This window comes from Dreissena polymorpha, chromosome 16, assembly GCF_020536995.1.
Source record: "Dreissena polymorpha isolate Duluth1 chromosome 16, UMN_Dpol_1.0, whole genome shotgun sequence".
Taxonomy (NCBI): Eukaryota; Metazoa; Mollusca; class Bivalvia; order Myida; family Dreissenidae; genus Dreissena; species Dreissena polymorpha.
Window position 1 is genome coordinate 15894590 of NC_068370.1, and position 16682 is coordinate 15911271.

General features: G+C 34.1%; 1 protein-coding gene across 13 annotated transcripts in view; it reads right to left on the reverse strand.

Annotated features, from left to right (window-relative positions):
* Positions 1-16682, reverse strand: part of LOC127862981 (choline transporter-like protein 1) — a 103561-nt gene that overhangs the window by 26080 nt on the left and 60799 nt on the right. For 12 of the 13 annotated variants that reach the window (XM_052402261.1, XM_052402274.1, XM_052402262.1 and 9 more), the window contains exons 4-6: positions 12120-12268; positions 9639-9854; positions 4472-4638 (exon numbers count right to left, since the gene is read on the reverse strand). In XM_052402261.1, the coding sequence (XP_052258221.1) occupies positions 4472-4638; positions 9639-9854; positions 12120-12268 (532 nt within the window). Of the gene's footprint in view, positions 1-4471; positions 4639-7168; positions 7336-9638; positions 9855-12119; positions 12269-16682 lie in introns of all 13 variants that reach the window. The other variant, XM_052402273.1, reaches the window with a different exon arrangement.

Here is a 16682-nt window from a genome sequence, read left to right on the forward strand (position 1 = left end):
CTGTACAAGGTTTTTCTATAATTTGACCTAGTAACCTAGTTTTGACCTACTGACCTAGTTTTTGACCCCAGATGACCCAAATACAATCCCAACCAAGTTTTTATCAAGATAAACATTCTGACCAAATTTCATAAAGATTGGATGAAAACTGTGACCTCTACTGTCTACACAAACAAATTGTTGACGGTTTTTCTATTATTTGACCTAGTGACCTAGTTTTTTACCTCAGATGACCCAAATACAATCCCGACCCAGATTTCATCAAGATAAACAATCTGACCAAATTTCATAAAGATTGGATGAAAACTGCGACCTCTATTGTCTACACAAGGTTTTTCTATTATTTGACCTAGTTTTTGACCTAGTGACCTAGTTTTTGACCCCAGATGACCCAAATACAATCCCGACCCAGATTTCATCAAGATAAAGATTCTGACCAAATTTCAAAAAGATTGGATGAAAACTGCGACCTCTATTGTCTATACAAGGTTTTTCTATTATTTGACCTAGTTTTTGACCCCAGATGACCCATATACAATCCCAACCCAGATTCCATCAAGATAAACATTCTGACCAACTTTCATAAAGATTGGATGAAAACTGCGACCTCTATTGTCTACACAAAGTTTTTCTATTATTTGAAGAAGTTTTTGACCTAGTGACCTAGTTTTTGACCTCAGATGACCCAAATACAATCCCGACCCAGATTTCATCGAGATCAACATTCTGACCAAAATTGATAAAGATTGGATGAAAACTGCGACCTCTATAGTCTACACAAGGTTTTTCAATTATTTGACATAGTTTTTTACTTAATGACCTAGTTTTTGACCCCAGATGACCCAAATACAATCCCAACCCAGATTTCATCAAGATAAACTTTCTGACCAAATTTCATAAAGATTGGATCAAAACTGTGACCTCTACTGTCTACACAAGCAAATTGTTGACAGATGCACACACGCACGCACATACGGACGCCAGACATCACACGGTCACATAAGCTCACCATGTCACTTCTAGACAGGTGAGCTAAAAATAAAAATATCCTTATATATCTATAATTTAATTTATAAAACAAAATATCATGTCATTAAATATCTTAATTAATTTCAACATTATTTAAAGTTTAGAGAAAAGACAATAGAGAAGAGACAAATAAACACAATATAGGCAAAAGACAATTAAGGTTAAAGACACTGAACTACCAAAGAATAAAATACTATATTGATTGAAAGGTTATGCACTAAACAACAGGGTGAGAAAGGGTATACAGAAGCATTTCCAGTACATGCAAGAGCCAATAGCACGCTAAGTAAAATTTCGTAAGAAATAGGGAGGTCTGGGAAAACCGGGCTTAATCCACTTGTTTAAAGTGTCACCAAGATTAGCCTCTCTGCAGTCCACACAGGCTCATCAGGGACAAACTTTCCGATATGACATAATTTTTTTGTTCAATGGAAGTCTCTTCTTAACAAAATTCAAGTGGGACAACAAGATACATACATGCATTAAGCCCTGATTTCCCTGAGTGAGTCTCAAATGTCTTAGTTCACATGCTATTCAATGACTGTGCTGTTTTAGTTCACATGCTATTCAATGACTGTGCTGTCTTAGTTCACATGCTATTCAATGACTGTGCTGTCTTAGTTCACATGCTATTCAATGACTGTGCTGTTTTGAGTGTTATTTGGAGCCCATAATTACTGTGTTCATTTGAATGCAAACAATGTGTAACAGCATGCAGTCAAGGTACACAAAGCAAGACATGTGAAACCTGTATGTAAGAAAACAACCTGGTTTCCACATCTGAGCAAACATCTTATTTAATGAAGAAAGCATTTTTTTTATCTTTTGCGATATTTATCATTTCAACTACAAGAACTTGACCATATCTAACAAGAAAATTGCCAAGCAATATATGTCCCCTACCGGCTCCAGCATTGTCAGATTAAAAAAAATAAATTATTTGTTGCCATAGCAACCAGGATTTTTGACGTAGGAACAAAATGAAATGACATGCATAATGTCCATATTGCCATCTATCCATGTTTCAAGTTTCATGAAAAATTATGAAGAACTTTTAAAGTTATCGCAAGATCCAGAGAAGTGTGACAGGCAAATTCACACACAGACAGACTCACAGACGCACAGAGCACAAACCATAAGTGTCCGGTAGGGGACAAAAAATCATAGTGAAGTTTGTTAACATGATAGTTACAGTCCAAATAAAAAAATTAGTGATCCTTTGCACTTATAGGATTTGGTTTTAATTATCTAGTTTAAAAAATCTTTTTAAGAACTAATTAATGGGATGTTCAAAAGCCATATAGAACAAAGATCAGACAACTTATAATATAAGCTACAGAGTTAATGAACAGCACGATCAAAACTCCTACAAATAAAAGAGGACTGCAACAGATTAAAAAGAAGCAAAATTAATACACTAAAAATAAAAAGCTAATCTTAAATGGATAAAATAGAAATTAGAACCAAGATGATATATGTTAGCTAGCCTAATAGAAAAGAAAACGATTGTGCAAAGTTTTTAAATTCATGTGATATGCATCTTATGAAAATATCTCATAAATTCATTATGGAAAGCAACAATCAAAACAGACATACAGACTTAGTATATCTTAATACATTTTGAATTGTGCTTAAAACAAGCTTGACTCATTTAAGTCATAAAGCATTTTTTTATTGGACAACAAGAGTGCCAAACTGTCACAAGATACGCCCGTTCGAAGGTTTTGGACACCATGCTCAATGCTTGAAATGCACTAAGTGACCTCGAGACCTAGTTATTGACCCACATGACCCATATTTGAACTTGACCTAGATAACATTTAGACGTAACATCTGACTAAATTCGGTGAAGATCAGATGAAAACTACTTCAATTAGAGAGCGGACAACATGCTATATGCTTGAAATGCACTAAGTGACATCGTGACCTCGTTTTTGACCCGACATGACCCATATTTGAACTTGACCTACATATTATCTAGACACAACTTCTGACCAAATTAGGTGAAAATCAGATGAAAACTACTTCAATTAGAGAGCGGACACCATACTTAATGCTTGAAATGCACTAAGTGACCTCATGACCTCGTTTCTGACCCTGCATGACCCATATTTGAACTAGACCTACATATCATCTAGACACAACTTCTGACCAAATTAGGTGAAGCTCGGATGAAAACTACTTCAATTACAGAGCGGACACCATGCTAAATGCTTGAAATGCACTAAGTGACCTCATGACCTCATTTTTGACCCTGTATGACCCATATTTGAACTTGACCTACATTTCATCTAGACTCAACTTCAGACCAAATTAGGTGAAGATCAGATGAAAACTACTTCAATTAGAGAGCGGACACCATGCTAAATGCTTGAAATGCACTAAGTAACCTCGTGACCTTGTTTTTGACCCGGAATGACCCATATTCGAACTTGACCTACATATCATCCAGACACAACTTCTGACCAAATAAGGTGAAGATCGGATGAAAACTACTTCAATTAGAGAGCGGACACCATGCTAAATGCTTGAAATGCACTAAGTAACCTCATGACCTAGTTTTTGACCCGGCATGACCCATATTTAAACTTGACCAACATATCATCTAGACACAACTTCTGACCAAGTTTGGTGAAGATCGGGTGAAAACTACTTAAATAAGAGAGCGGACACCATGCTTAATCCTTGAAATGCACTCAGTGACCCCGTGACCTAGTTTTTGACCCAGCATGACCCATATTCGAACTTGTCCTGGATATTGTCTAGACACAACTTCTGACCAAGTTTGGTGAAGATCGGATGAAAACTATTTGAATTAGAGAGCGGACACTGCTGTGGACGCCGCCCGCCGCAGCCGCCGGCCAAGGGTGAAACTATAATACGTCCCGTTTTTAAAAACGGTTGTATAAAAATAACAAACAATTCAAGGTGTTTGTTTATGTTGATATCTGCCAAACATGTGAAATCAAGTGAAACCTGGGTTTTTCAATTGGTTGCATAAACATTAAAAATATCGAAATTATCCAAACTATTTTCAGTCTAAATAATTTATGATGTCAATGACAAAAGACTGTGGACTGTTATAATGCAGGAATCTTTCAAAAGTAGTAAGAGCGTTATCAATCTCACCTTCTTTCAAATTGTGACTGACATTGCCATTCAAAATGACTTCATAAGTAAAAACTATCTAGACCTGAGTCACATGTGATGTATCCTGTCACCACTTTTAGAATATTGACGTGAAAATAACTCAAGCACATTTACACTTCATGGTGATGATGACTAATAAACTGATAACGGAGGGACTCCCATATACCCCCCCTCTCCCTTTCAAAATTTGTATTAACAACTTTGCACAAAGGTTTTACATCCATTACTATACAAAACCACCGCTAAATGATATATGCTTAACCCGTGTTTCAATTGGAACCCAGAAGCATACCTATGGCTATAAAACATAGGACTAGCATCTCCTTCCAGCAAGCGTACAAGTCACTTAGAACCTTCTGGAACATGTCATTCGAGTTTAAAAATCGTATGATTTTTTCTGAGACGGCCGTGGCCTTTGACAGTAGATTGAAGGGAATGCAGCGATTCAAGAGGGGTTGACTGAAAGTATAACATACATTGTGGTCAGGGCAAATAGTGATTTATTCAGCTTGCCACAGGGTAGTTGTCTCCTCCTTTTGTAAATGATGATGGGCTTTTTAATGCTGGTAAGTAGGGCATGTATTTATCAAGTATTTTATATCAAATATCCATCAATTGGCTTATTTATTGTACTAATGTTATGGTTGCATTCACTGTATAAATAAATATAATTTCCCCATTTTTTCTCTGGATTGTTTTCTCAGTTGAAATAATTTGAAACATTTCTTCACCAGCTCTTGATCTGACTCAAACTCTAATTAGAACATTAGAATCTCTTTGCTTGGTTAGAACATTAGAATCTCTTTCCTTGATCTGACTCAAACTCTAATAAGAACATTAGAATCTCTGTGCTTGATCTGACTCAAACTCTAATTAGAACATTAGAATCTCTTTGCTTGGTTAGAACATTAGAATCTCTTTCCTTGATCTGACTCAAACTCTAATAAGAACATTAGAATCTCTTTGCTTGATCTGACTCAAACTCTAATTAGAACATTAGAATCTCTTTGCTTGGTGAGAACATTAGAATCTCTTTGCTTGATCGGACTCAAACTCTAATTAGAACATTAGAATCTCTTTGCTTGATCTGACTCAAACTCTAATTAGAACATTTGAATCTATTTGCTTGGTTGAATCATTAGAATCTCTTTGCTTGATCTGACTCAAACTCTAATTAGAACATTAGAATCTCTTTGCTTGATCTGACTCAAACTCTAATTAAAACATTAGAATCTCTTTGCTTGGTTAGAACATTTGAATCTCTTTGCTTGGTTAGAACATTAGAATCTCTTTGCTTGGTTAAATCATTTTCTTATCAGATATTCTGTTGACAGCATTGTTAAAAATGTGTATACTAAAATTGTGTAGAATTTATGTGAAAGTGTACATGGGTTAAACATCTTCCCTGGAAAAAAACAGTCCTTTCTCGGAACCAATATATCACAGTATCGTTTTGTTTCAGTGCAATCCTGCAAACTCAAGGAAAAAAGATCACATTGGATATCAATAAAATATTTTATAAATATATGCCCTTGTGATGAAAGCAAAATGCTTTGGTGAGAATAAAAACAAGTTAACCTGTGAAACCTGTGAAAACAACATAAACATAGGTGCAGTTTCTTTCTGGAGTTACTCTTGAATTGTTTTTTTTTTATTCAAATGAGCGAGTTAGATATAACATTCATCGAATATAAGAGAAACCTTATAATAAGAGCTGAAAAACGCATGTTATTAAAATTGAAACCCATTATACTATTTAAAGCATACCTTTTTAGTATTTGTTTTCTTCATTGAGAAAATTGCTGCTTCACTTTATTAAAAGTACAGTAAATATCCAGGAAAACAACCTTGGTCAAAATGGATATATTGGTAAAATAAAAAATTCAAATGTTGAAAACATAATTTCTCTTAATCATAATTATAAAATGTAAACCTAAAAAATAATGAAAAGAAGCAATGTGTATAAAAAAGAACTATAATTACCATCAGTACCTTGTCAATGTATATACAAAATAAAGATTTTAAAATGCTAGAAAGAAAGCCTCCTAACTTGATTTGAATGTGTTGATATCTTCAATGATACTTGAGACTAAAAGGATGTTAATTTGTTGTGGAATAATTAACACATTTTGCAGATTTTTTTTTCTTTGCATCCTATTAAGTTATCATTAATGATGCTCAGCAAACTTGCATCCTGGTAAGTATGAAAATATAATGGATCCAAAATGCACTATGTATATACATGTTGTTAATTTGCTAAAAAAACGTCTTCAATGCAGTAAATTTATATAATATACTTATCAACAATTTGGCTTGTTTAACTGCACATAAGCACGGACACATAGTTTACACCCTCAACAAGCATGCTGGGGGATCAAGGGACCAGAGAGGCTACAATACACATGACTACTTGCAAATAAACCAAAAACAAAGCAAGGGATGGGGGGCTTCAGGTAGAAATATGCTGTGAGAAAAGACACAACTGTGAACAGCAAAGATCATAAGATATTTAACATATTTTTTTTGTAATACATTTTCTTCTCAACATCAAGGATGGAGTCAAACTTTCTCTATTTTTTTATATCAAATATTGTTCCAAAATATGTATAAAACTCAAATTTTGCCACAATTATTCAATGACTTCCTTCAAAGGACAATTCTCAACTATGCCTCTATTGCATATACATGCATCTTTTTTTATTAACATTTTTTTATTTTTTTTAATATGAAAAAGTTTATGGCATCCTTTAACCAACAATCATATATCAAACCACAGTCATTGTCATATCTTTTACCACAGTCACATTTCTTACCAAACAAAAACTGGTATATCCATCAACAGTAAATCCAGAAAGAAATGCAAGCGCCCATGTAAAACACATTATATCACATGTGAAAGCCAGAGTGGGCTATCAGCCTTCAACATACAAAAGCTGATAACATATTCTGTCTTCCAGGCGAGTTGATTTGATGCCCTTGTGCATTGTACCTATTGCAAAAAATGAGAGAAGGAACATTTCCTGCCAGGCGTTCACTAGATCGCTGAGCACCTTGCGGAATATGTCCCTCGTATTCAAATAGCCAATCAGATTAGACTTCATCTTAAGGCTAAGCTCCTTCAATTTCGCAGGTATGCAATAAAACAGGAGTGGGGAGCTGAAAAGGAACATCAAGATAATATCTTACGATTTTTCATGAACACTAATTTGAACCTATGTGCAATGTATAAATAATCTCTGGAGAGCCATAAGTGCTTATCAGTTTCCTGAACAAAGATACTGATTGGCCACTTTGACTTTGAATTGACAAATGGGTCTCTTTTCAATGCCCAAATGTCATTTTTTAACCCTTTCCCACTCAGACGTAAAGTGAAAAGGGTATGTGCAAACAGCATAAAACCAGAACAGCCTGAAAGTAACTCGCAGTCTGTTCAGGTTTTTAGCTGTTTGTTGCTCATCCGTATCGCAGGGTTGGAAATGACCCCGTTAAAACTTGGGATTTAATTAAATTTAACTTTCTAAGGGACTACAAACACGGCAAAATACACATCTAAGTGGTAACTGGTTAACTTAGAGCAGTGCCCAAATGTAAATATTTTATTAATACCTTTAAACTGCTTTAACACTAAGCAAGAGCACCGCATAATGGGTGCCAACGCTTGGCTGCAGGTGAATTTTTTAAACAAGAGTACCTCATAACGTGTGCCACGCTCGGCTGCGAAAGCTTGTCAAATTTGTTTCAATTTTTAATTTTTTTTTTAGAGGTCACAGTGACCTTGACCTTTGACCTAATGAATCCAAAATGGGTGTTGCATGTAGAACTCATCAAGGTGCATCTACATATGAAGTTTCAAAGTTGTAGGTTGAAGCACTTTGATTTTAGAGCCAATGTTAAAAACCTTAACAAACCTTGACACGGACGGCAGACATGACGAACTGGCTATGACAATACCTCGGGTTTTCTCCAAAACCAGCCGAGCTAAAAATAAAAGCTTGTCAGATTATTATTTTTTAGGTCAGTGACCTTGACCTTTGACCTAGTGACCCAAAAATGGGTGTGGCATGTAGAACTCATCAAGGTGCATCTACATTTGAAGTTTCAAAGTTGTAGGTGGAAGCACTTTGAGTATAGAGCCAATGTAAAGGTTTAAGCACGGCGGACACCGGACAGCGGATGACGAGCTGGCTATGACAATACCTCAGGTTTTCTCCGAAAACAGCCATTACCAATGGTAATGGGGGCATAAATTTTATTGAATAATATCACTTATGAGAACTAGATGTCACAAACTTGAATAAAGAACTTTTTTTGCAAACTTTAATATCAGCTTAATTAGAACAAGAGATGTGTTTGTCAAAAACACAATGCCCCCTAATGCGCCGCTTTGAATATATATGACCTTTGACATTGAAGGATGACCTTGACCTTTCACCACTCAAAATGTGCCGTTCCATGAGATACACATGCATGCCAAGCTAAATATCAAGTTGCTATCTTCAATATTGCAAAAGTTATGACCAATGTTAAAGTTTTGGTTAAATTTTTGGGACACACACACACAGTGACACACACATACAATGACAGACAGGCCAAAAACAATATAACCCCAATCATTGGATCCGAGGGCATAAAAATTATGCATTTAAATAACAGGGCTATATTTATCAATGACCATATTTCTATTTTTCTCAGGAGTAGGTCAATGTTTGCCAACAATCAAGAATGCTGGTAATTGGAAGAATGACAATGTTAATAATGCACACTGAAATATTTATTACAAGTGAACAATTTCATGATTTATTATAGTTAAGAATACAAATAAGAAAAAATTGGAAAAATATTTGAGACACAAACACTGAAGCCAAGGGTTAACACTTTGCCAATGCATCAATTCTTATTAAAGGTCTTCTCATATTAAAACAGATACTGATTTATCAGCACTTTTTAGTCAAACAGCAGTCCGCTTTGCAAATTATAACCTAGTGGGCAGACGCACATTTTACTGAAACTGTCTGGAATTATAACTGAAGAAGTAGCATAACAGTGTTGTGTTGACGCCCGATGTAATCTTGTCACTATATAGCCATTAATTAACCTTAATAATGTATCACTAAAAGAAAATTTACCAGCAGACAGTTTTTAAAAATGCTTAAGTTCACCAATCACTGGCTTTTATATAGGCATATAAACAAGAGTACATGGTTGCATAATCCAGTTCATTACCCATAAACCCTTCAACAAACAACTAACTGAGAGGGCTATACATATTTGACTACTAATAATTTGCAAGCAAATCGAGCCAAAAAAGAATATCTGGTCTCATTAAATATTATTTAAAATGCATCAACCTACAAAATGGGCAAGGGAATCCAATACTGCTGTAGCAACAATTAACTTGTCAGACAGTTGATAATGTCAGTCAAGTCTTGTATGGTACTACGACACCCGGGGTAACCTACCTCGCATTCACGGGTGTAACAGGGCAGGGTCCTTTTACAGAGCCAGTGTATTTGTTATACTCCTCGACTGGTATGTTGTATTCACACAAGTTTGAACCAGTCTGTGTGGAGTACAGTTGGACATCCGCCATGTTTAGAAGATCGCGATCGGGACACCTGTTCACGCATATGGACCTCGATCTGAACGGATCTGTCACATCCATGAAGAATACATACCTGAAACATAGTACAATTACACATGGTCTGATTGGTTTTTACACAAGATGAGATTATATTGTCAGGATGTGCAGTCAGTAATGGTGGTCATGGAAATTTGAAATGGAACTCCATGACAGTTGTTGAAAAATTGTCAGTAAAATTATAGCTAAGTGGGGATAGCATTTATGTATAAACAATTTATAACATATGTTGCCACTTTTGATAACATTAATTTATATTCAAAACAAACATTAAGATTTCTATTTCTTCTTTGTTTTTTATGACAAAACAGAAATTTCATTGTTTCATTATAGAGTTGTTTTGAATGTTTTGAACAAATTCCATAACTTCTCTCATTTTTGCCCATATTCAAAATCCTGTCTGCAGTAATTGCCTGCCCAACATTAAAAGAGCGCCAAACGGAAAGACCTTTTCAGATTACACAATAAAGAAATATGACCATTTTCAAAATAATGCATAACATTTTCTTTTTAACAACTAATGCATGCCTTTTGCGGAAACAAAAACATTAATATTTGCCTTCATTGTAGTGTACTTTACAACATAAATGGGTTATTTTAGAAATAATCACACAAAACGGTACATAACATGAATTGGTGAAATGTTGAAAGAAAATACTATTCCCTAAAATTCCAAAGGAACAAGACAATTAAATGCATTCCCAAAACCAGGGAGGCACTTTGGACATAAATTAAGAAGTATAAGGGGCAATAAAAAAGTTCACTGACATTTTCCCACATTCTATTATCAAACACAGTATTATGATGAAATGTGAACATGATGTGTCCCATTGTATATTCAATATGAATACAATAAGCCATAACTGTATTCAAATTCATTTATTAATAACAGTCTCTATAGAAACCTCATCTTGCAACATTTAACCCAATAAATATACCATAACAATTTCACCCAATAAATATACCTAAACAATTAAACCCAATAAATAGTTTCAATATTTAGAATAACACTGGTGATGTTATAAAGAATTATTGACAATATTTTTGCAATCAATCTTTATGTCTGATAAGCAACTTTGATATCAAAAGCTTAAACAAGTGGGCCAAGATGGCCCTAGTTCGCTCACCTGAGAGGAGTCGGTTCATTCAATCTTTACCTAATGTCAAACTTGACCTAGATATTGACCAGACAAACATCCTGGTCATGTTTCAGGGGTTTTTCTGCCTATTTTGGGAAAAGGAGTCTGACCAAATTGGGAATTTTTTATCGACAAAATTGGTCATTTTGGGAATTTTTGCTTCGATGAAACGGCTCATTTGGGAAAAAATTGTGAATTTATCATGCTGAAAAAATTCAGCGGTTTAACAAATAAATTTGTTTTTTATTTGTTATTTTGTCTTCTTTATATAAACAGATGCAATATTGGGCATGTTCAACGTTTATTCAAGTACTGCAGTTTTGTTTTTCAGATACAGTTACACTCTGGGATAAGAACTGAACAGTCAAAACATTAAAGCAGATATTTTTGACCAAAACAAACACTGGTTAGTCACACAAGTTATAAGACACTTCATTCTTTAAAAAAAAAAAAAATATTATGTTTTTCAACTGACCGGAACCATTTTCCAACTCAACTCTCGTATCAAGAAAACAAATGTTCTGACCAAATTTCATGAAAATTGGGTAAAAAATGTGACTTCTAGAGTGTTCACATGTTTTCACTATATACATATAGAGAAAAATGCCCCGCCCACTGGCGGCCATGTTTTTTCACCAATCTGAACCATTTACGAACTTGTCCGAGAAATAAATAAAACCAATGTTTTGACCAACTTTCATGATGATTGGGCAAAAATTGTGACTTCCAGAGTGTTTACAAGGTTTCTCTATAGCCAAATAAAGAAAACTGCCACTTTTGAAATCAACCAACATATCATTAAGACAAACATTTTGACAAAGTAACATGAAGATTGGGCATGAAATGTGACTTCTACAGTGTTTACAAGTTTTTTCTTTTTTTTGACTTAGTTTTTGACCTGGCACGACCCAGTTTCGAACTCGACCGAGATTTCATTGGGACGAAACTTCTGACCAAGTTTCATGAAGATCGGACAATAAATGTGGCCTCTAGAGTGTTTACCAACAAATGTTAACGGACAGACGGACGGACACGGACAAAGACCGGTAACAAAAGCTCACCTGAGCAATCAGGTGAGCTAAAAAAGTTGGCTATCAAAAATTGCAAAAAAAACTTAACTTTTTTAAAACTAAAATTGTATACAGTTAGATTTAGAGACTTACTTTCTGCCCTTTGTATTGTATCCTGACAGACTGATGTTCTCAATCTTCTTGTCTGAATTGTCACTATCACACGTGTTACCGAAGCTGTCGTAACCAAACACCAGGCGGAATGCATCACCGTTGACGATACCAAAGGCCGCAATCACGATCTGAGAATGCATTTCGTGATGATTTACTTTTGCATTAAATTTAATACTACAACAATAAATTTTTGCATGAAACATAGTTTAAAAATAAATAAGAGCTATCCAAAGACAATGCAGAATTAACTATTCTTCCACATTGACGTATAATGTACATTTTCTGTACCAAAGGGGCATTATTCTGCTAAATTACAGGTCAGAGTTGTGTCCCTTATTCAGTGACCATATGTAATGACCACTTAGATATATGAATATATTTCATTAAATATCTTAAGTAAATATAGAGATAGTAAGTTGTAGCATGTAAACATTTAACTGAATGGACTAAGCGCAAAAATGAGCATTATTCTATTTAATTGTAGGTCAGACTTATAAGTCTTGATCAGTGAGTGACCTGGGCATGATGATCAGTATGATACACAAGTATGATATTTCAATTGAATATCTGTATGGAGTTGTAGTACTTGTTGCATCAAAACCTTATCCTAAATTTCATCTTGCAAACCTTATCCTGATTTTTTAAGTACAATAGGGGCATAATTCCACTAAATTGCAGGTCAGAGTTAAGGACTTTAGTATGTGCCCTCACATGATGATCCTCAAGACATATTTGATGTTTCAATTCAATATCTGTAGTGGCTAGCAAGAAATGCACTGGCTAAACGCAAACTTAAGCCTAAATTTCATCTTGCACTCAAACCTTAACAAAAACAGTTTAAGTACATAAATGGCATATTTCTACTGAAAAGCTGCTTAAAGTTATAGGTAGGTCAATGTTCTTTAGGATCCTGAACAAATAATATTAAGTTTTATTTCAATATCTATAGTAGATACAAAGAAATGGATAAGTCACAAACAAAGGTAAACCAAACATTTCATTGTACAAAAATGTTTATATTTTCTACTAAAGTGCAGGTTAAAGTAATGGAACTTGGTAGGTGACTTCACACAATGACCCACACACATGTTGTAAGCTAAAATTGAAAACCGAAAATAAAAAAGAAAGTGATATGGATGTTTTGCACTTAAGGCTTCATACAAGGAAATGTTTAGCAGTATAGCTCATTAAGCTATTTGCTAAAATGACATTAATAGTCATTAAATGTTTTGTTGTAGTTTTTTTCTAACTCTATATGACTGTGAAAAACATATATTTGTATATTCATAATGAAAAGCATTTGAATAAAATAATTTACCCAAAAAATGTTTAAAAAGTAGCGTGTTGTGTAATATTGAAAGGTAACAAATCACATGGGCAAAGAAATTAACAAGTATCACTCTTTAATTGTTTTAATCTATTAACAAATCTAATGACTACGCACATGCTTGAGTTAAATCACATAAATATTCTTATAGTAATTTTACAGGTACATATAAACAAAAGAATTAAAAAACTTAAATGTCACAAAAGCATTGAGACTGGTCAAAGAATATTGCAAGATGTGGTGACCCAACTTCAAGCTTATCTAACCAGGGTTTTGTTTCCACTTTTTGGGAAGATAGCCCATGGCTTTGGAATTGGGAATTTTATCGGCATTTTCATGAAATTGGGAAAATAAATTCATTAGCCTTTTTTTCCACACGAAAAGTCCACTGATTAGGGAAATACTAAATATGATGTAACTCTTTATAATCATTCAAATTAAAAGAACAAAATCATATAATACTTTGTTAGATGGAATTAAATTAAAATTGAGATAAAATACGCATAAGACACTTCTTTCTAAAAAAAAAAAAAGATATTTTTGTTTGGGGGGGGGGGGGGGGGGAATTGGGAAATTTTTGCCACATTTTGGGAAAAAAGTATACTTTTTGGGATTGGGAACATAGCGGAATTTCAGCTATAAAATCGGGCCAAAAAAAAACCTGCTAACGCTTAGTTACAGTATTGTTCTTTTTACAACTGATCACAGTCCAGCAGTAATTGATATTTCTAAGATTTCTAATCAATAAACCAGGCTCCTGTCTCTTAATTTTATGACAAATTCAGGGTTCATTAGCAGTCCCCTGAAGATTTTATCGACAGGACATCTACTCGATTCCATTTCAAGACAATTCCAGGACATTCTGAAGTGAAATACATCATAAGAAATTCGATACCCATATCTCTTTCGCAGATGAGACCCTGGAAACTCTGGGAGCAATAAATTATTCATCCGCAGTTCGTCTTTAGGACTTACAGGCCATTAGCAGAACACATGTTCTCTAATAATTCAAACCGTTTGAGATAAATCATAAAATATGTTTCCTATTCTGATGTGTTCTTCTGCCATATAAAGCCTTATCAGATGCACAATTAAGGGTGATATATCAAATTGAATGTCATACTTGACATATGGAAGTACAGTTGAATCTATTATAACTTTTTCTTTGTTTACTAATTGTGTTTCAGATACCATAGATAGACTTAAATAAACATAAAATTATTTAGTTTAGTTTAAATCTATTTATTTTAGCTTAATTGCATATAAAGCCTTAAGCTTTATATTTGAAACGTGCTCTATGTCCGATATTATTATATATATTGAGTCCAATATAAATATTTTTTAAGACTGAACAAGAGCTGTCTCCATAGGATGACATATGACCTCGATAAACACTTTGATAGATGATATGAGCATTTTTCGAAACCTAATCACATTTTTCAAAACCTAAACGCTGACCCTAAGTTAAAGGTCAAGGTCAAAGGGGTCAAAATTTGTTTGCGTATTGGGAAGGCCTTGTCCATATACACATGCATACCAAATATGAATGTTACATCTTAAGCGACATAGAGGTTATGAGCATTTTTTCGAAACCTAAACGCAAAGTGTGACGGACAGACAGACAGACGGAACGACAGACGGACACAGTGCGATCACTATATGCCCTCCTTTGGGGGCATAAAATTGTATAGTAGGTCAACCAGCCCATTTAATAAGAAAACTTATAAAATTCTTAATCATTAGATGAATCCCAGACACTAAAATCACTATCATAAAATTACTAGCAAAATCACTGTCGTAAAAACACGATCGTAAATTCAGCAACTGATGAACAAATTCCTTCCATTCAAATTAAACATTAAAGGATAATCTACTGACGCATAAAACATTATTTTATCCAGTAGCAGTTAAAAGTATTCTAAATGAAAGCAAGAAAGCTGTTTACTTGAAGTTTTGACTTGAAAGTTTTATAAATATAGGAAATACATTTATTAGCATAATAAATACAAGTTCACATACGTTCAGACAAGTTCACTTATTTATGAACATTGCACAATTTATTGAGAGAGCATAACTTTATTGTTTTGATAATAGCCACATGAATTATTTTCTGAATTAAACTCATTTCACTGAATCATTATATTTTCATTAGGCAATACAAATATAGAAAAAAAACTGACATTGGACCAAGTATGAAAACGAGCAGGTCTCTGTAAAAACCATGCTTAATACATGAGCGTAAAATATTGTCACAGATGACAGGGCCCATGATTTTAAAGCAGTCAGAACTGGGATGACACTTCCTGCCAACACAAGATTTTTGTTTCAATGAAACTTCCTTTAAACCAAAAATTCCATAAAAAAAGGAAAGTTTATACCCTGATAAGCCTGTGCAAACTGCAAATGATAATCAAATATGATACTTTATTCACATGCATTAAACCTGGTTTTGTCTCTGAAGTCTCTGATTTCATGATTTTAACCATACCTTGTTATGACTATGAAGTCTCTGATTTCATGATTTTAAGTATACCTGGTTATGACTCTGAAGTCTCTGGTTTCATGATTTTAAGTATACCTGGTTATGACTATGAAGTCTCTGGTTTCATGATTTTAAGTATACCTGATTATGACTATGAAGTCTCTGGTTTCATGATTTTAAGTATACCTGGTTATGACTATGAAGTCTCTGGTTTCATGATTTTAAGTATACCTGGTTATGACTATGAAGTCTCTGGTTTCATGATTTTAAGTATACCTGATTATGACTATGAAGTCTCTGGTTTCATGATTTTAAGTATACCTGGTTATGACTATGAAGTCTCTGGTTTCATTATTTTAAGTATTCCTGGTTATGACTATGAAGTCTCTGGTTTCATGATTTTAAGTATACCTGGTTATGACTATGAAGTCTCTGGTTTCATGATTTAAGTATACCTGGTTATGACTATGAAGTCTCTGGTTTCACGATTTTAAGTATACCTGGTTATGACTATGAAGTCTCTGGTTTCATGATTTTAAGTATAACTGGTTATGACTATGAAGTCTCTGCTTTCATGATTTTAAGTATACCTGGTTATGACTATGAAGTCCCTGCTTTCATGATTTTTAGTACATCTGACAAACAAAACATCTTTTCCACCAAGGAAATTATATGAAAAATGGACCATTTTCATGGCTTATATCAACTGACTGTATACCATTCTTTATACCGT